The 21,234-nt window shown below is 37.4% G+C and overlaps 1 protein-coding gene across 2 annotated transcripts in view; it reads left to right on the top strand.

Annotated features, from left to right (window-relative positions):
• IL1RAP (interleukin 1 receptor accessory protein) overlaps positions 1-10,153 on the top strand; it is a 129,872-nt gene extending 119,719 nt beyond the window's left edge. Inside the window, exon 11 of one of the 2 annotated variants that reach the window (XM_087439845.1) lies at positions 9,438-10,153. In XM_087439845.1, coding sequence (XP_087295971.1) covers positions 9,438-10,153 — 716 coding nt within the window. Of the gene's footprint in view, positions 1-2,079; positions 5,580-9,437 lie in introns of those variants that run through there. The other variant, XM_087439846.1, reaches the window with a different exon arrangement.
• The last annotated feature ends 11,081 nt before the right edge of the window (positions 10,154-21,234 follow it).

The following is a 21,234-nucleotide window of genomic DNA, read 5'->3' as shown; positions in this document are numbered from 1 at the left end:
GCCTGGAATCTTTCTTTATATTCTTTATACTCACTGATAATAATTAGTATATTTCTCTTTGGCATTTGCTAATTTCCTTCTCCTCACTTTTTTTTTCTAGCAAACCAACACTACTCAACTTCTTCTTTTCCTTGGGTCTGTTTCTTGCTTTCTATCAGCTTATACATTTGAGATAAGTTTAAAATTTTACAAAGGCCAGTATATTCTAGTAGATTAAAAAAAGAAAAGCTTGAATTGCTGAATGTTTTGAAATGAAAATACATCTCTAATTTTCAGATCCACATAGTAACACATAAAGTGAGGGATGGTCCATTGGAGTCTGTTTTAATAAATACAAGATAGCATTCCTAAACCCATTGTTAAACTTCGCACAATTGAAATGCATGTAATGTCTCTAATCTTCACAACAAACTAATTTTCTTCCCCTAAAATCCTGTTTACATTAATCATTTAACATGTTTTTTTTTTAACGTTGTATCGATAATTGTGAATCAGAATAGACTTAAATGTTTATTCTCATTTTGAATTAGCTGGATTAATTTTTCCGTGTTTCAGTCATCACCCAATATTCCATCATGCTTGTGTTCTACAGCAGATATCTCCTTCAGTATAATTTTGCCAGCAAATAATGACTTGATTGTACAGTTAAAGGATAAATTCCATTCATTTTAAGACTTAAAATCCTAAATCATTTATTCATCCATTTATTCATTCATACAGCCATTCAACAAAAATTTATCTACTGTGTGAAAAGCTATATAAAGATATACAGTCTAACAACAATGTAAGACCCTCCAATAGATTGACAGTTCTTTGAAGAATTCAAGTTCTACATAATTCCTCTTGCCTCTTGCTTTTGATCGTGATCCATATGATCTTTTGCATCCTCCCTGCTGCTCTCACTCAGTCCTCTCTGCCTCTGGGTCTCTTTCCATGCTTACACGTGGCCAGCTTCTAGCCTCACTGCTTAGAGTACACAATTACTTATTCCTGGATTCTCCTCCAAGCTACACATGCTATTTTAATTGCAAATCTTTCCCCACTGCCTCTGTACTTGTGAAGATTAAGGGGCAAAATGACTGCTTAGGGAAGTATGGTAAGCCATGAAATAGCTTTCCACAACACCAGTGCATTCCCCAGAGTTGGCTCCTATCTGAATCCCAGGTAAAGGATTATACGTTATACAGTCCTTGATAAGCAACCTCGAGGAGATGGATTATTCCCAAGAATTTAGTGACAGGAACTAATCAGAGCCCTTGACAACAGAATAAAATTACACTGCATTTCCATTTTCCCTTCTTTTTCTTCTCTCTTTGGACCTGAAGAAAGCATTTGCCTATTAGGGAAGGCAGACACATCAGCTGGCAGCTGCCAAAGCACGTGGCTTCATAGTAATGATAGGAGTTTAAGAAGAAAGATATAGGGACTAATTTAGGCTCCAGAGCAGAGAGCAGAGTAGAAAGCTGAGCTGAGAATGTGATGCCAGCCAAAATGCCATTCAATTGGCTAAATTTTTTTAACTTTCTGTTCCAAAGACATAGTGATACCAGCCTGAGTCAGGGAGGTGTCTGGAACAGAGAGGGACGTTCAAAAAAATGAAGGTTCCTACTCTGCTGTCCTGTGTTAGCGAAAAATGATTTTCTGTGATTTTGACTCTATAATGTATATCTTTTTGAATGCTGGCTTGCACTAGAGAGTTAATACATGGGCATCTTTGGGGAGAAAGAGCTCAGGAGCCAATTTGGCTGGGCCACAACATGCCACACAGTTTGAAGAAATCCATTTCAGTACAACCCGTTTATTCCTTGTGTCCTCAATAATGCTTTTGAGGACCAAGGTCATAGTAGTACATTCTGGCTTCCTACCTGTTTGGAATTTTTTGGGGGGTGAGTATGTGTGTGTAGTTTATATTCTCCCTGAGGAGAGTGGCATTGAGTGAACAGAGTGATTGAGTCTAAGGATTAAGTTTTCAAAGTGTTCTCAGGCTGTCACCCTAAGTTCCCTACACTTGCTCCTCAAGCCCCAGGGTTTTGGGGAGCTCTTGGCCAATACTAATCCCCATGGTGTTTTCTTTCCCAGTTGTCACAGATGAGACCTTGAGCTTCATTCAGAAAAGCAGACGCCTCCTGGTTGTCCTAAGCCCCAACTACGTGCTCCAGGGAACCCAAGCCCTGCTGGAGCTCAAGGCTGGCCTAGAAAACATGGCCTCTCGGGGCAACATCAACGTCATTTTAGTACAGTACAAAGCTGTGAAGGAGACGAAGGTGAAAGAGCTGAAGAGGGCTAAGACGGTGCTCACGGTCATTAAATGGAAGGGGGAGAAATCCAGGTATCCACAGGGCAGGTTCTGGAAGCAGCTGCAGGTGGCCATGCCAGTGAAGAAAAGTTCCAGTGCCAAGTGGTCTAGAAGTGGCGAGCAGGGTCTCTCCTATTCATCCTTGAAAAATGTATGAAAGGGGTAAAAAGGTCCAAGGGCACTCCAGGAAGGAAGATTTCCCCCTTGTTCATTCCCAATTTATTGTTTCATGGACAGAAAAAATTCTATGAAAGTCTCCCCACAGAGATAAATTCAGGGCGACTGCATGACTGGCGGTTCTGTTTCCTCAGGCAAAGCTAAGGTTTAGAATGATAGTGCCACCAGTCTGTCACCAGTGCCTGATATCACCATGTGCTTTGCAGGCGAAGACTTGGTTGATGTGAATTTCCCCTTCTGCATCCTTTATTCCTATTCCTACATGTCTCTATTCTCTCTCTCTCTTTTTTTTCTTTTTTTTTTTTTTTTTTTGCTGAGGAAGATTCGCCCTGAGCTAACATCTGTTGCCAGTTTTCCTCTGTTTTGTATGTGAGCCGCCATCACAGCATGGCCACTGATAGATGAGTGGTGTAATTCCGTGCCTGGGAACTGAACGTGGGCCGCTGAAGTGGAGTGCACCGAACTTAACCACTAGGCCACTGGGGCTGGTGCTTTATTCTCTCTCTTTTTCATAATCTTAACGTTGTGGGGCAGCCTTTTGCTGTGGATTTAAAGACTCCTTAAAGATAAGTCATCTGTTAACAGGGTCATTATGAGTTTCCAAGTATAGTTTTCTTTTTTCTCTAATTTTTGCTCATCCATTAAAAGGAAAATCAGGGCCTAAATTTACTTTAGCTGAGGATAATGACCTCTCTCGCTCATTCTGCTGTGCAACACACTATCACAGCAAGACTGACACCCACGTAGGATGATATAAAGCAGTATAACTGAAACTGTTCCTTTAATTGATTTAAAGGGCTTGCCTGCATTTTCTCCTACTATACTTTCTGTGCCCTCTATCTCAGGTAATTGATGTTATATTTGTCAACTTGAAAAATATATCATAATTTTTTTATTACAGTAAACTCCTAAATATCTGTAGGTCAACCCATGTTTATCACTCCATCTTCCCTATCTACTGTACTTGATATCAGTCATTTAGAGTTTGCAAGTGGCTCCACACTTGGTAGAGTCTGACAAGAGGCATTTCCTAATGGTGCTAATAGAGAGTGAAATAACAGCAAAATGCTTTTAGGACATTTTCTCGCTTGTGAGAAAAGCACAGGACAGGTGTTTGGCAATTTGTCTTTTAATCTCAGCTTTGCTAATGTGAATATTAGGAAAGTGATTTCTTCTCACTTGTTTCTGTCTCCCCATTGTAAAGTGTGGGAATTAGACTCAGTGACCTTAAGAGTGGCTTTTAGCATTAATATTCTACGAGAATTAACTGAACCCCCAGTATTTTTCATATTTTATTCGTTCATACAGCAAATACATTCGCTCCAAACAAGTCATTCTGAAAAGTCACTGTCAATGAAACTTGTTTTAGTTTAAGTGAAATTTTACTGTTCTTAAGACTTGGAAAAGTGAAAACTAAGTCCAGATAGAGTATATAGAGTGGTAAATATCTATGTTACATATAGATTTAAAAATATATATATGTATACACACACATGACTTATATATATATGTATATCTATATTGCATATATATACACTACATGAATTATATATATGTATAGATACATATATATACATACGTGAAGTATATATATGTGTGTATATACATATATATATACATATATATATATGTATATATCTGCATATGACTTTAATAGCCATTGGCATAATATTACAAACCACTAGAACTCTTGTCCAGTTTTTAAATATGTTTTTACTGTAATGCTTTTGTGTTCACGTTTTCTGTACATTAATGTTATTTGTAAATTCATAGCTCACAGAGTGTAGTCGTTGTTAGTTCTTGCCTTCTTTAAATTGGTATAAATAACTTACTACTGCTACAGTTGATCTGGGTGCAGTGCAATCTGTTGTGCACAGAACTTCCATGGTCACTGCTAAGCAGGAGCTAGTCCTCTGGCATTAACTGATCATTTACTATGTTCCGAGTACGCACACTTAGAAACTAAGCTATGGTAATTTCAGTGCTCAACTACTGGAGAGATAAATCTCTATTTTGACTATTGAGTAATACAGGAAAAGAAAATAAAATATCTGTAAGTGAGCCTGATTATCCTATGAAACACCGTAATTCATAATTTAAGGATATCCTTATCCCAGTAGTATGAATGTTGATAAGCAATTCTAAAACTGTCTCCTACATTTAAATGTCCTTCTGCAGTATTAAAGTCCATAATAAATCATTTCTCTGTGGAAGAGTTATTGATTATTTTAGACTGAAAAGAAGCTTCATAAATTCTTGACTGTAAAACTATGGTATGTAGTCATTCTTGGATCTAATTTTTTGAGCCTTATTAATGCTTTTCTTTATTACAAACCACAATTACTCCTCCTATTAACCCTTTACTCATAAGACCAGAGGAGAGCTAACTCCATTAAGCTTTGAATATCAATTCTTGCATGAGCTTTAGGTAAATGGAGAACAGTCCCGTCACCAAGGGGCCATTCTCTTGGCCAATGCTGCATTGTTTTTGCACTTTTGGATTCCATATTTATCCCAAATGCTGTTGGGTGCCCCTAACAATTTCTTGATTTTTTTTTTCCCATTTATATTCCTGCCTTTGGTACTAAACTTTTCCTAAAGCATCTCAACTCTAAATGATATGTCTCAATCTAAGAGAATTTTGTTTCAAGAGTTTTTGTTTGTTTTATGTCCCAGAAGATGCCCAATGCAGAATATTTGAAGGAGATGGGGAAACATAATTTAGAGAGTAGGAAGAAATTGCTCTCCAGTGTTAAAAAAAAAAAAAAAAACTCTTCGTGATTTTAGATATATGATGTAAAGACCTTCTGCACCCAAGTTAACAAAGAACCATGATATATAGAGTGTCTAATTATACAATCATATAAAATTTATTTAATTCTCTTCTGTGTTGTAACTTAGATGATTCTCTAGTATTCTAATAAACTAGTACTCCGTTGTATTGGAAAACAAATCATCACTCCACTTGTTAATTTTCCATTTTGCTTCTATAGGTTTTAATATCTTAAGGTTTTTTTTTTAATTTTATTCATAAACTTTTGTATTTTCCATTTTCCATTTGATTTGTAAATTTGTTTGTTTTAAAAATAAACCATTTATTTTCCACTCTGAATTTTATTTTGTGCATGTGTTTTATGTCTTTATTTTCATGTTTGACCATAAGAAATGAGAATAAAAAGAATTAATGATACACATAAAAAGATATGTGATAAGTTACATTAGTTAAGTTTCTCTTTCTGAGAGAAATCTGAGGAAAATGGGAACTTCATCTCAAGAACATTTTCTTTACATGGGAGTAAAAGAGTTACTTAAGTAAAATGGATTGTTCTAGTATACCAGGTGTGTGTGTGTGTGTGTGTGTGTGTGGAGAAAGAGACAGAGAGAGAGAAAAAAAGAGAGAATAACAGAGGCAGAGAGAGACAGGAAGGAGGGTGAGAAAGGAGAGAGAGATTCTTTTAAAACAAAGATTCAAGCCTATTCTTTATTGTTCAACTTGGAACTTGGGTAGCTTACAGGAATCTCTTACATTTTATAGGCATTAATGCAACCCCAAGGTAGTTGCTTTGGAACGAGATCAATTAATTAATGCCCTGCCTTTATGCCTTTAGTTAATAGACAATAATTTGAATCAAAGATGCCTTTCTATCACAAATTCCAAATAAATCGGTGATAAATATTTGGAAATGCATTTTCTTTTGAGTTAATGATATTAAGTCCACAGTGACAGGGAGTCCTTCTTGCTTATTTTTTTAAAATCCCTATTTGTTCATTTATTCTAAGAATATTTATTGAGTCCTTATAGCTAAAGATGTTAGATTAGTAAAAATTTTCCTACTGAATAATTTTTCTCTTTCAAACCAGCGTCCAAAAAGTAGACTTAGGATCAATGGATGAAACTTACAAGGAAACAGATTCTACTCACTTAGGACAAACTTTAAAGCAGAGTTGAACAATCATGTATTTCACTATCTTTGGAGATTCTATGACTGATGTTACTAGAGGTGTACAAGCAAAGATTTCATGGATCTTCTTGGGACATTTGGCATGTGGGCTTTGTGCACTGGATAAGTGGTGATGAGTCTGAAGTTGCTTCCAACACCGAACATATTAAATGACCTCCTAGAACATAGTGGTGACTATTTAGTTTCAATATCAGTAATTTGGACATCATGGCTACCTGGCTATTACTGACCTTGTTAAAACTCTCAAGATATTTTCTTTAGTCGTTTACTGATGTCACTAGGACTTTGACACAAGTAAATTCACAGTATAGGAGAGACACGTTCAGCTACTAGTCTGTCTTATTTCTGTGTTTCTACTCAACGAATATGAGGTATCTTTAGCAATGGGCTAGGAGATTGTTTCAGTAGTATTTTTTATCCATATCTATTTTAAACTGAATAGACAGAATTTTTAAAACTTAGAACTCTGTTATAAACCCACATATTAAAGTGATTCTCTAAAGTTACCATCAAGAATTGCTTCAGACTCAATCAACATTAGTCCATACATTATTGTATTATTCTGTGCCCTAGAAATCGAATAAGTTAATCAGTGATTAATTCAAATGTCTACCATGTCTAGACATTTACATATAGGTATCTCTAATTTGTTTAACAAAGCTCCAACCCAACCCAAGTTTGCTCTAATTATATGCATTTTACAGATGGATGAACTCAGACTTGAAGATATTAAGATAAAAACAGAGATAAATGGAGAAACCAATATTTGAATTCAGATCCATTTTCAAATTAGGCACCTTCTTTTCTTTCTATGCTTAAAATTTTAAGAGAGAGAAAAAGAGAAAGGCTTGCTGCTCTTTCGTACACCAATAACCTAGCCAAAAAATAAAATTACAGGCCCAGTTTTTTTCTGGGTGAATTCCAGGGAGAATATGACTTTTAAAGGCAGAAGTATTCTGAGATATTGAACAGTTCTAGACCAGAAAACATGACTTCAAAACTAATTTAGTATCACACAAGAAAACTGGTCTCATCATTCCATAGCCACATCTCATTTTTTTGAGCCAAACAGAATAAATGACCTAATTTACAACTCCCTCTCCAAATAATCTTCAGCATTAAAAAGTAATAACAATTCACATCCTCAAATATGAAGTTTTGACAATATGGAATTTATTATAATATACCATAAAGGAGGCAGCTTGTTTCAAAGTACTATGTGAAGCCTCCTAGGTATAGCCCAACCCCCATCTGAGAAGCATCTCCTACATCCATTCCTCAATGTCTGGAATTCCACAATCCATATCTGTTGCTTTAGTGTTGCCCTCTTTCAAATGCAAATCCTACATTTTCAGGGTGGGGTACCAATAATTTTAAAAAAGGAAAAAAAACACAGCCTCTTTCTTTAGAGGATCTAGGACAGTGTTTTATTTTCAACAGTGGTATCACCGTTGGACAAAACGTACATTTTCCTAAAGTGACTATTTTGAAGTGAAACACACACATACACTCAATTTGGGTGCATAAGTTCCTTGGTTGAAAAACTATCCGTGTTGTCCTAAGGTTATATTGTATTTATCACGAGACAGCAGAGGCAGTAGACTTCCTACTCTCACGTTCTCAGGTTTATGAAAGGCAGCTACATGAGATTCTGAGTAGGACTAGAGAGGACAGAGGAGTTTCCAAAACACACACACACACCCACACACATATGCATGCACACATGCACACACACTTGGTCTTTGAAAAGTGAAAATTTATATTTATCTTTTAGGATAGAAACAAAAATTCTCTAAAACATTTTGCACTCGATAAAAAACAGTCAAAAGTTCTTAAAAATTGAGCGCATGTCTCTTCCAATTTCCCTTCAAATTCACATTAAATTCACTGATTGGAAAGAACTAATCTGGTAGGGAGACAGCTCCTCCATTCCCTGTCAAATTCATAATGATCAAATTCACTGCAAACTTGAAGCTTATCTTCACAGGCTGAAAAGTCTCTCCATCACTGTTTCACCCTGACCCCAAAAGCATAGGTATTCAACCTCCTAGTCTGTCTGCAGCACCTGTTTTCAGAGTTGTCCATGTCTGTGATTTACACATTTGGAATTCCTTTCCTTCAGAAAATCACATTGGTTAAGCTCCTAAATCTCACAGTGAATTAAGCACTGCATTTACCTCAAGAACTTTCCTTGGGATCTGTCCAAATCCACCTCAGTAACTATTAGAATCGAATACTTTGCCAGAAGTCTTAACTAATTGACTAATTCTTACCCATCATCATTGTTGTTTCTCCTTTAATTGATTTTAAGAGCAATTCTTCACACACACACACACACAAGAATAAAAAAAGGGAGTTTTGGTTGACAATAAGATTAATATTATGAACAGTCTGATGTTGTGTCCAAAGATTTTAAGTATCAAGTGATATAACTGTAGATAGAGGACCTTAGGAGGTGGTAATTCCCTATTGCTCTTTGCTGATCAGAGTATGTCTGGAGCATTGTGTTCAGTCCTGTTCAGGATACTACTCTTAGGAGACACATTTATAAACTTACTATTGTTCAGAGGAAAATGATAAAAATGGGGGAAAGACTTGATGCCATGTCATATGGGGAATAAGATAAAAATTCTGAAGTTATTTAATCTAGAGATGAGAAGAAAATACAGTGAGATCACAATAGTTATGAAATATTCCAAATATTTGAAGATGTCAGATCTAAGACCCCCAGATAAAAGTTGTAGAGAAGAAATTCAAAACAAAAAATAATTTACAAACAGAGTGAAATCAGCTGCTTTGGGAGGTGGTTAATGCCTCATCCTTGAAGGCAGCAGATGCTTAGCAGCCATTGGTAAGACTGATGAGATTCCTTAACTGGGCAGATTATTTAACATATTCTCAAGTGTTTATTCCTTGTCTGTCCTTTATAGGATGGACAATGATGAACTGGAACTTACGTACATTTTCACTAGGCATTGTCCTGTCTTTCCATTTTCCTATAGATACAGTGGAAGCAGTTTTTGACTTCATTCAGAGGAGCCGAAGGATGATTGTTGTCCTGAGCCCAGATTATGTGACAGAGAAGAGCATCAGTATGCTGGAGTTTAAACTGGGTGTCATGTGCCAGAACTCCATTGCCACCAAGCTAATTGTGGTTGAGTACCGTCCCCTTGAGCATCCACACCCAAGCATCCTGCAGCTGAAAGAGTCTGTGTCTTTTGTGAGCTGGAAGGGAGAAAAGTCCAAACATTCTGGCTCTAAATTCTGGAAGGCCTTGCGGTTGGCTCTTCCCCTGAGAAGTCTGAGTGCCAGCTCTGGCTGGAACGAGAGCTGCTCTTCCCAGTCTGACATCAGTCTGGACCACGTTCAAAGGAGAAGTCGTTTGAAAGAGCCCCCAGAACTCCAGAGCTCAGGGAGGGCTGCAGGTGCCTCCCCAGCCCCAGGCACGATGTCCAAACACAGAGGAAAGTCCTCTGCAGCCTGTCGCTGCTGTGTCACCTACTGTGAAGGAGAGAGTCACCTTAGGAGCAAGAGCCGGGCAGAGATTCATACCCAGCCCCAGTGGGAGACACATCTCTGTAAGCCTGTTTCCCAAGAGTCAGAAACTCAATGGATACAAAATGGCACCAGATTGGAACCCCCTGCTCCTCAGATCTCAGCCCTTGCTCTTCACCATTTCACGGATTTATCCAATAACAATGACTTTTATATCCTATAATTACTGTGTGGTGGGTGGTGGCTGCTATCTCTACCAGCCCTCTTTGTGTCATGAACCTATGGGAATAATTGACATTTTTATCATCTAATGGACTATCAGATTGTGTCTCCTTTATTGATTTTTAAAAACTATTTATTTCTAGGAGACAAAAGACCCGCAGGACCTGAATCCAGATTATTGCCTCTAATGGCCTCAGAAGAGCACACTCTTCTTGGGCCCTAGAAGGTCAGTATGTGCAAGCTGCCTCAAATCCGATCCTTTATCTTGCCCAATGTTTTAAAATTGAGCAAAAAATTTAAATGTATTTCCTTTGAGTTTGTTGATCAACTTCATGTTCTGAGTCAGTCAGGTGTACTTGGACTGTGATACATACAGGGTGTATATCCCAAGGGAACACTACGGAATGGAGTTGGTTCTGTTGGAAGCTGTAGGGGTAGGCTCAACAGAAAACCTACAGCACATTTTCCCTGGAAGAACCAAACACACTCACACGGGGATACATGGTGTTCTCTATCTCACTGTAAACTAGTGTTCTCTAAACTGCCGAAAGTTGTTAGCATCAATAAAGTTATATTTTTATGTGATTTTATTTGTACTAACAAATTTTTACCTCCCTCTCTCCCTTCTGCCTTTTATGTCTTTTGAATTCATATCTGAACTGTATTCCATTTCAGGAATCAAGATTTGGTTTAGGTACTAAGAAAGCTGAGGTGTCTCTTTGCTTCCTTGCTAAAGTGTATTAGGAGAGATTCGGGAAAAGACTAAATGAGAGTGAGAAAATGTTTCAATGAAATGGAAGTTTACACAAAAATCTCATATTTTTACAACTGACAACTGAAAAATTCAGGATTGTTAGGGGTTTAGTGTAGAGTTCAGTGCAGGAATCCCTTCTTTCCATTTAGGATTCTAAGAATGGATAGTCAATTCAAGTGCCTACAAGGATCAGAAGGTAAGAAAAAAGAGAAAGGGGGGGACAGATATAAGCATAATACACATGCTCTTCCTTTAAGACCCGTGTGTATAGGGACATAGGTAATGATGAGTATTTCTTTACTCTAAACATTTTAACACAATCATAAAAGGCACATGGTATTTGATTTCCAGTCAGGGAGATAATAGGAATCGTTGGGCCTGTAGGTAACTGAAGAGCACACATTTCATAAAAAGGGAGCAGTCTCTACTCAGCTCCATCTTGATTGTTGCCACTGATTTAGCCTCACTGTTGGCAGATGGTCCAGTTTTTCAAAAGAATCTAAACATCCAGATTTTTATGTAATTTCTCAATTATGGGATGGCTTACACTTAAAAAAAAAGAGAAAGAAGCGGCTGGCCCGGTGGCGTAGTGGTTAAATTCACGCGCTCTGCTTTGGTGGCCCGGGGTTCGCAAGTTCCGATCCCGGGCGTGCACCGACGCACCGCTTGTCAACCATGCTGTGGTGGCATCCCATATAAAGTGGGGGAAGATGGGCACTGGCCCAGGGCCAGTCTTCCTCAGCAAAAAGAGGAGGATTGGCAGATGTTAGCTCAGGGCTGATCTTCCTCACAAAAAAAAAAAAAAAAGAAAGAGAGAAAGAAAAAGAAAAGAACCAATCAAAACACATGAACGTGTACTCAGCCTGAGGGCCATGGTTTATAATTTCAGAACTCAAGTATTCACTCAAAGAACATATGTCTAAATGGGGATTTAAGTGTCCCTGACAATACTCAGACTGGAGGACACAGACTGGCCCTAAGGACATAATGGGAGACATTTATTTCCTCCTCAAATTGAAGACATCTAGGTGGACCCTCAGAGTAGGGCTGATCCAACCCAACACTTCACTGAGGAGAAAAAGCTGGAAAATAGTGTGCCTTCCAGCTACTCTGTAGAGGGTTGCTGCCTGGTGTGTTTACTGCAAGAAAATTAGAAGCACAATTTGCTATCCCTGAACAGGAGCAGAGTAAAAAGAGCAAAAGGCCACACCAGACATGAACAATCACCTTCAATACATTAGCCCTGGCTGCTGGTGAGCTATGGCCCAATGAATGTTAGCCTCTCTGTCACTAACAGTGAATGAGGGATGGAGAAAGAAGCCAGAAGTTTCATCCCACTACTCCTCTTGGAGAGAAAAGCAGAAGATCCCTTCTCTGTTGAAAACAAGAAACTATTAGATCCTTTTCCTGTTAAAACAAGAAGATGAGGGAATAATGAACCTCCAGAGTGACTCATCATGGAACTTGTAATTATAAAATGATGGGCCACCCTACCTGAATATCCAGCAGAAAATACTTGAGCACAGCCCATGTTCTAGATTGCATTCCTTCTCAAAGAGGTTAATCTATCCTTCTTCTAGAATACTCAAGGATCTTCACATGGAGGACAGATAGCAGTTTCTCTCCAAATCTGTTAACAGTGGGTAATGTAAGTCACTCCAAATCCTAAGAAGGGAGAGAATGCTTTTGCCCATAATCAGCGTTATTGCTTGTTAGCACAGTGTCCCAAACTATAAAATGTCTTTGGAAAAATTGAGAAATTACTTTTGTCATTTATGAATTATTTTCTTAGTGAAGAAAAATAAATGAAAGGACTAGTGGCAGAGGCATGGAAATTAAACATGAGCTCTTATTATGGATGAGTAGCTAGATAATTGTGGTATTCTCAAAAGCAAAATTTTGGCCAGTATCAATTTCCATGGACAATGTAAGTACAGTGTAAGGAGTATAAAGTCATGGTTTTTGGCATTAGCTACACAGGGATCAGGAAGATAATGGACCATACTTTTACTGTATAGAGAAAGGCTGGGAGGTTATGTTATTACTCCCTGACCCAACATGCTAAAATTGAATTCAGTGCCATATATTTCAATGAAGCAAATGATAATAAGAAAAAAAATTTCGTCATAGGTCATGCATATTTATAACTGAAATGATATGATTGTAGGTTAAGTAGATATCATTACTTAGAAATATTGCCTATTCAGGAGCATGACTTTTAAGTCAAGTAGAGATGGATGTGAGTCCTGCTTCTCTCCTAACTATCTGGCTGACTGTGGTTTCTCTGGGCTTCCTAATCTCCTAAATGGAGATAATATTATTGTTAAAATGGAGATAATATTATTGTTAAAATGGAGATAATATTATTAACCTCATTGGGTTTTGTGGACATTAAATTATATAATATACATAAGTGCATAGCACAGTGCCTGGCTCATTATAAGTGCTCAGTAAGTGTTGGCCGGTACTATACCCATAGTGAAATCACTCTCACGGTTGCATAAACTTACATTTGCATAATGATTCATGGCTTACAAATTGATTTCGTACACATTATTTTTTTTACCATCACAAAATGCACAAAAGCAGTATAGAACATGAACATATTATCCAGGTTAAGTGACTTTCCTAATGATACAGCCAATTAGCGACAGGATTGAGCCTCTAATCTAGGCTCCTGACATCTCATCCAGTGCCAATTCTAGGACTATCCCTGTAAGATTCAAGTGGAAGTATTTCTATAACAAAGCCACCTAAGTGGAACTATTTAATCTGAATCATAATATATTAAAATAAAAAAGCATTTAATGTAAACTCACACACAGCTAATTAAAATCTCATATCAAGCATCTGATGTGTCATCTGGCCTTGTCATGATTTTATATAATTTTAGTTTAAAATATTATAACATTTATTTAAGCATTTGGAAAGTAGAATCATTTTTTGTGTCTTCTAGACTGACTCTACAATCATTCTATAATTTTTCCCCAAAAATAAATGGTTTGTATTTGTCTTAATGGAAAATAAAAATATATTCACCATTCACCTTGAAAAAAATTTAATATTTCAGCAGCTATGATTTATACTTGAGTTCCTGTTACCTCCTTTCATAACTAGTAAAAATTCTAGTAATAATGTATTCACTTCCAGTTTGAAGATTTGAAGTGGTTGGTAAAACTAATGTTCCTGAACTAATGCTCATGAAAAAGTTCATGAATAATAAATTGAATTAATCATAAAGATATGCACAGAAAGTCAAATAATCCCCATGGCAATGGTTTCAAACTTCTGTGTGCCTAAAAATCGTTTGGGGGGCACCTTACAATGAAGATTCCAGGGCAGGCCCCTCCCCAGAGGACTTAATTTATTAGGTATTGGGCATTATCTAGGAGTCTGCATTTTGATAGTGTGCCTTTGATAATTCAGATAAGGTATTCAATGGGTCAAACTACTACCTACAAAAATTCTTTAAAACCCTTCTTATATTTTTTATATTATTATTCAGATTGTAAGAGGAGAGAGCCTTTGTTAGTGTCTGGTCCAAGGCTTCTCAAAGTGTATTCCTTGATGCATCCATATCAGAACCATTTTGGGTTCATATTAAAATGTATATTCCTTGACCTATCCAAGATTAACTAAATAGGGTTCTCTAGAGTGGGGCAGATTTGCATCTGAAATAAACTTCCCAGGTGATTCTGATGCATAAAACAGTTTAAGAACCATTAATTTTTATCTCTCTTTAACTCCTCTTTTACCCTTGTAGGCTCTGATTTTCTCCAGCCAAGGAAGAGTACGAATCATCCTTTTAACAACGTGTTTACAGGCAATAGATGAAAATGTAGGGCATGTTTAGTCCTGGGAGTTGCCTCGGCACAAGGAGACAGTTGAGTAGAAAAGTGGTTAGTAGAGTATATTTCTAATACATAAAAGATTGTACACTGACATTTGGAATCTAGTTTGCTATAGTCATCACACATATGAATCAGAACTGGATAAGTTATGCCATACTAACAAATAACCGCAATATTTCAGTAGCTTCCTATAACATATTTCTTGTTTATGCTACATGTCCAGCATAGGGGCTTACTTTTTTTGTAGCTTTGCCATCTGAAATGTGTGGCTTCCTGCTGTTATGCTTCAGCCTGAATGCAACACTTATTAGTCTCACTTAAATTCATTGGTCAAAACTAGCTGTGAGTACTGATCGAGACATAGAGAAGGCTGCAAAATGAAGTCTTCCTGTGTTCCTAGCAAGAGAAAAATGAAATTGAAGTTGAGGAACACGTAACATTGTCTTTGTCTGAGAATGAGATATTGAGATTATCTGAAGAGGCAAGAGAGCTTCAAATTGAGATTTGTCACATACTTTGATAATGAAAGAATAGAAGGCCTTTGCTGCCAACGCTCCACCTCAGCTTACCAACGTATCAAGTCAGGTATTTGTTAAAAAACAGTATACAGGAAAGAGTAGACCTTGTCCACAAATGTTCCCCAAGGAAAAGTTTTCAAAGAAATGCGTATTATTTCAAAGAAATAATAATTACAGCTTCTTTTTAATTCTTAAAAATTGGAAAGTTTCTCTATTTGTTTAATTTCCATTCAGTGGCTTTAGTTAGTTCTCTAAGAATGTGATGCTCAAACTATCCGCCAATGAGCCGTTTCATTTTTGAATATCCAAGGAACCTCGGAAGAATCGAAGACATTTAGAACACAGCAGAGCATGTAACACAGTCATTAGAAAGCGTCATTTGATCCATTTATCTGAAGAGCTAAATAGGGAATTCAAACCGAACACACTAAACCTCAGATGATGGAAGGGACAAATGCTGGTGCGGGTATTATGGAGTCTGCCGCTGTCTATGCATCTGCTCTCTCTATGATTTGAATTCTGTGTTTGTATTAAAGATTTGAATTTTTATGTGACTTATCTAATGCTGTGCAGTATCATTTCATCATGAAAAAAAGCTGTCTTGAGTTGGTGCAGATCAGTGCTTAAGGGGTCTTGAGGTATGTTAATAAGTCATAATGTCAAACACAGAAAAAAATTTATTTCCTACCCTAGCAAAGAGATTATTGATGCATTCAAAATTCTTTAGAGAATAATTTACAAAGTTTCTCTCTTAGACAATTCAAAACACTTAAAAATATTTAAATGGAAAGAGTGCCTCTTTGAAATAGGCTCATGGAAAGAAGTAGAAAGATTCCAAATAAACTCTGAACTCAGATCATAAGATATTTTTATCCTATTTTATCCATCACCATCTAAGTAATGGAAATTTTAATATTCCATTCTTTATTGAAACAAACAAAATAAGATCAAATCTGATATGTATTTATTTTTCATTTAAGACATAAATGCATACACGACAACTTATTACTTTACCACTGTCAAAAAGTGTGCCACATGCTTGCAATTAATTCATAATTTAGTATCATGTTTTGAAACACCTTGGACAAGTGGTTCTTAACCAGAATTGGACATCATTTTTTTAAAAAATTGCACATATTTGGGTATAGGCAAAGATAATTAAGTTACTTCTAAGAAGAACCAGAAGAAAAAAAGGAGAATAAATGAACCCATCCATGCATGTACAAACCTCAATAATGTAAAAGAGAAGGGAAGTATGCAAAAATTCCCAAATATCAGACTGGACAGCTAAAATGTGGAGTGGGTGTCAGGGTTTGGGGGATAACATTGGATGCTCATTTCTATGATAAGTCTTCTTAATATAGTGGACAAAATATTAAACTGGAGTCAGAAGACCTGAATTGGAGTACCAGTTCTATTAACTGTGTGACTTTCAATCAGACACTTTTGTTCTCAAATTCTCAATTTCCTCATAAATAAAAGTGAGAATAATGTAATGTCTACCTCACTGGATTGTTGTAAGGGTAAAATTAGAAAATAAATGTGAACCTTTAAAATCCATAAATTACATGCTTGGTGGTGGCATTATTATTATTAGTGTTATGTTATAAAAGAAAGCTGGAGGAAAAGAAGAGGTTCAAGAGAATTTCCTTAATCTGCAGAATACCGGGGTACTTTCTAGAGCACAAGATATAACTGTAATCTTTCATAGCTAAAAATTAGAGAATAGATAATATAATTTCATACGACTCTCAAGATTGAAGACTATGAAAAAAACATAATGTCTGAAAAAGTAAGAAGTAGAAAAATAACTATATTTGTTTTATATTTCTATATAACAATGTATCCAATAGCAGCTTAAAACAACAACTATTGATTACTTCACATTTTCTGTGTGTCAGAAATTTGGGAGAGGCTTAGCTAGGTGCTTCCTGCTCAGAGTTACTCACGAGGTTGCTGTCAGACTGTTGGCCAGGGATGCAGTTATCTGAAGCCTTGGCTGGGGTTAGAGGATCCCCTTCTAAATGCAGGCACATGGGTGTTGGTAGGAAGCCTCAGTCCCTAGCCATATGGACCTCCCCATAGTGTTGCTTGAGTATCCTTATGACACATCAGCTGGCTTAACCCAGAGCAAGAGATCGCAGAGAGACAGAGAGAGCTAGAAAGAAGCCAAAGTGTTCTCTATGACCTAGTCTCCAAAGTGACATATTATCACTTCTACAATATTCTATTAGAGTATGAGTGCCTAAGTCCAGCCCAAACTCAAGAGGAGGGGAATTCAGCTTTGCCTCTTGAAGGCAGGAGTATCAAGGAATTTGTGGACATATTTTAAAGCCAGCGCTGTAGCACAGACAAACCCTTTATTTTTCAGTTGAATAAATTAAGATCCAGAAAAGGAAAGTGACTGGTCCTTAGCCTTCCTAAATTCATCTCCAACCTGGTAAGCTAACTAGCAATAGCGGTGCCACAACTCAAATGAGAGCTATCTATCTTGTTCTGGCTCTGACATTTGTTCTGCCTGGTGAAAGACTGTAGAATGGGGAAAAATTTATAAAAAAAAAAATCCTGGTCGTCTTTGTGTATCTCTGTCTCTGTCTCTCACTATCTCTCTCTTTTCTCTCTCCCTCCTTTCCCCTCCTCTGTCTCTGTTTCTGGTTTTCCTCTCTGCCTCTCTCTCTCTCTGTCTTTCTCTTCTTTCTCCCTCCATTCCTTCCCCTTCTCCTCATTCTAGTCAACAAAGAGGCAGGCGAGCTCTGAAGGCTGCAGATGGATGAGACGAATAGAGCTGGTTAGCCACATTCTTGGTCTGAGGTTTGAGTATTGAAATAGAACTTTCATTGTGGGCTCACCTCTAAAGAGATTAGAAGTGACTCTTTATTCCAAAAAGCAGCCACTGCAAGAGGGAGGGTGAGCAGGTAATTGCTTTCTCTGAAGTAACCCAAGTTCTCCTCTTAGCTTTGAACTGAAATGGTTATATATCAATAATCAAGTCATTTTTCCTCTATATCTCAGACTTCTGAGCCCGCAAAACGAATAGAGTAGGACTAGAAATGCTGAAAGATGTTGTAATTCTATGCTTCTTTGATTCACTGAGTAATGCTTAAATAACTCCCTCCCCTCCTCGCTATACACATACCAGCATCCAGGGTCTAGTGATATTTAGAAGAACATTTAAAAGATGCAAGGCTTCTACTCAAGGAATCATAAACAATGCTTTTGTCTGTTTAGACCTAGATCCTATAACATGCATTTCTCACTTGTACAGCCAAACAGCTAGTTTCTGTTGTCCTCCCTTATCTCTTTTCTGTCACTGTCTGGAACCAGTAGCTGTGAGAAGATACATTAAGTTTGCATGGAACTTGTTCATAGTTCAACTCTGGTGCATCCAATTTTTCTAGACCAATTTTAATCTCAAGTTCCAAGGTCACTAGTTTGTAAATTAGGTTGAAAAAATGTTAGCTTTTGTCTTATGAACAGCTTTATGTCCTTATCTTTTACCCTTAAAAACCCCAAGCAACTTTCCTATTGTGATATATGTCCCTATATCTCATCATGCCAAAAAAACAAACAGAGCCTAATTTTGAAATTACATAGTGTGTAAAAACAGCAACATCCCAAGAGTTAGGAGCTCTGAGTTCTAATCCAAACTATAATTCTTCTTTTTTTTCTTTTGCTATGAGACCTCAAGCAAAACACTACCTGCCATAGTCTCCCCATCAACACAATTCAAGGGTCACCACGTGCCTTTCCATCTCTGATATTCCAAGAGTGAGTGTAATGATTTAGTAAGACTTTCCTGTGTGTTTCAAGGTAAAATCCATGGTTCTTTCCAAGTAATCCAAAGTCTGATGTCTAAGGTATTTGATTCTCAGTAACTGTATAAAATGCTAGTTGAGTTGCACAAAGTGAAACCAAATCTCAGAGATCTCTCTCCTCTTCACTCATCCTGAGTCAACTGCTTGTCAACTGTTGTTGATTCTACTTCCAAAACATCTTTCAAAATTCTTTTCTCCTCTTCTCCCCAAGAATTCTATGAATTCAAGCTATATACATACTAAACACTCTATTTCCTAAACATGCCATGTACTTTTATGCTCCGTGTGCCTTTGTTAATGCTACTTCTGTTGGATTGCCCACTCTTCTCCCCCTCCGTGTAAAAGCTCTTTCAAGGTTTTCAAATCTATGAAACTTTCCCAGGCAGAATTGGATGCTCCTTCCTCTGTATTTGTATTTGTTCATAATACTTCTGTTATTGAATTATAAATTTCTATATATCTCTTTCACCTGCTATCCTGTAAGCTCCCAGGGACAGATACAATATACTGAGTATCTAACTTGAACACTTAGCATTAAGACAAGCACATCACAGTTTTTCCATTAATGTTACCTTAAAAAATTAATTATCATGACCACTATCATTGGAAACAAATAGAGCCCTGCCTTTTTCTTTCTTCCATCTACCCTCCATTACAGATGCAGTGTTTTATAAAAGGCACCATTTTAGGCTTTTGTTCATCACTATGTAAAATGAATTCCAATATTGGAATCCTGGGGCTCCCAACACCACATTCAGCACCACTAAATTTGGCCCTTGGCATTGCTTGAGAATGGATGATCCATGATCAAGTAGGAGCAGAAAGAGCCCCAGCTGTGCTATGCCTGGCTTGGTTGCCACCCTCGCATTAAGGACTCCCATCCCTACTCCACGCTATCTGCAATAACAGCTGTTGCTGGAATCAGCATCATGCTCATCAGCAGATGTTCTGTTTGTGATCTTGCTATTAAATAGGCTCACAATGACAGGACACTAAGCTGTGATAAACACTCTCCACCTACAGTGTACCACAGAGTATTTCTGGTTAATGAATTCAAGCAGAAAAAATTAAACCTGTTTATTGTTTTAAAATCCCGATGAAATTGGAAAAATGAAATAAAGTACTATGTTGATTCAAGGTCAGTTGGTAATTAAGAGATCAGTTCTTCCAAATGCCCTGCATAATATATTTTTTTCGTCTGTGGGTCAATGAACTCTTTCATAATAATATATCTCACAGCCCTCCTCTCCATGCTCATCACCACTGCTGTGGTTCAGGACTCATCACCTCTCATAACAGCTTTTTAATTTCCCTCAAAGACTCCAGTCTCCTCTCTCCAAACTCATGGTGTACATGACCAAATCAAGGAATTGAGAGGCTGAAGTATTGGAAACATAATCTATGTGAATATTTTAATCACCAAGACTTAAGGCAGTACTATTGAAAGAGTGGCAGTGAGGCAGGTGTTAAAATCACAAAATGCGGGGGAAGGATCGGGGGTGGTGTACGACAGCATTCAGGAGGTAGTCTGGGTGGTATGCGTGAAATTTAAAGCTGGAGGATTTTATAGAGGAGGGAGGGACAATGGTCCAGAACCGGCAACAAAGAGAAAGTAGGACACTTATTTTACTGCCAGGCCAGTTGTATAAGAGGTGTGGGAAGAAAACACCCACTACTTGAGAAGGCTAGAGGAAAAACAGTATCTTCGGGGGCAAGCCAACTTCCATTAGAGTAAGAAGAGAAGGTAATTTACAGAGAAGAGATAGAGGATATCAGAAATCCTGCTGATGACTGACCATGAACATGAGTTCCAGAGGGCTTGGTGAAAGTGGTGTAGTGCTTGGAAAGGGAAAGGGAATGAGGTCAGAAACAGGGAAGAATGGCACCACATATGAATTATAATGCAGGAGATGAAGGTATTCTGGGAGACTTGGGTTCATGTATTACCTATGATGAAGTTAGTCTTATGGATCCTTGCAGAGAAATGGATGGGAGATTGGATCAGGTTTAGGGAGAAGGTAAAAAGACACCTATGAAGAGGAGAGTTTAATGGCGTTGGGATGACCAAAGAATCTTAGGTATTTTGTGGTCATAGATAATGCAAACAAAGACAGAGCATGATGAGCTCAGTCTCAATATTTCCT

The sequence above is a fragment of the Ceratotherium simum genome, chromosome 15, assembly GCF_057802395.1.
Source record: "Ceratotherium simum simum isolate JZ-2026a chromosome 15, ASM5780239v1, whole genome shotgun sequence".
Taxonomy (NCBI): Eukaryota; Metazoa; Chordata; class Mammalia; order Perissodactyla; family Rhinocerotidae; genus Ceratotherium; species Ceratotherium simum.
This window is presented reverse-complemented; position numbering and strand designations above follow the sequence as displayed.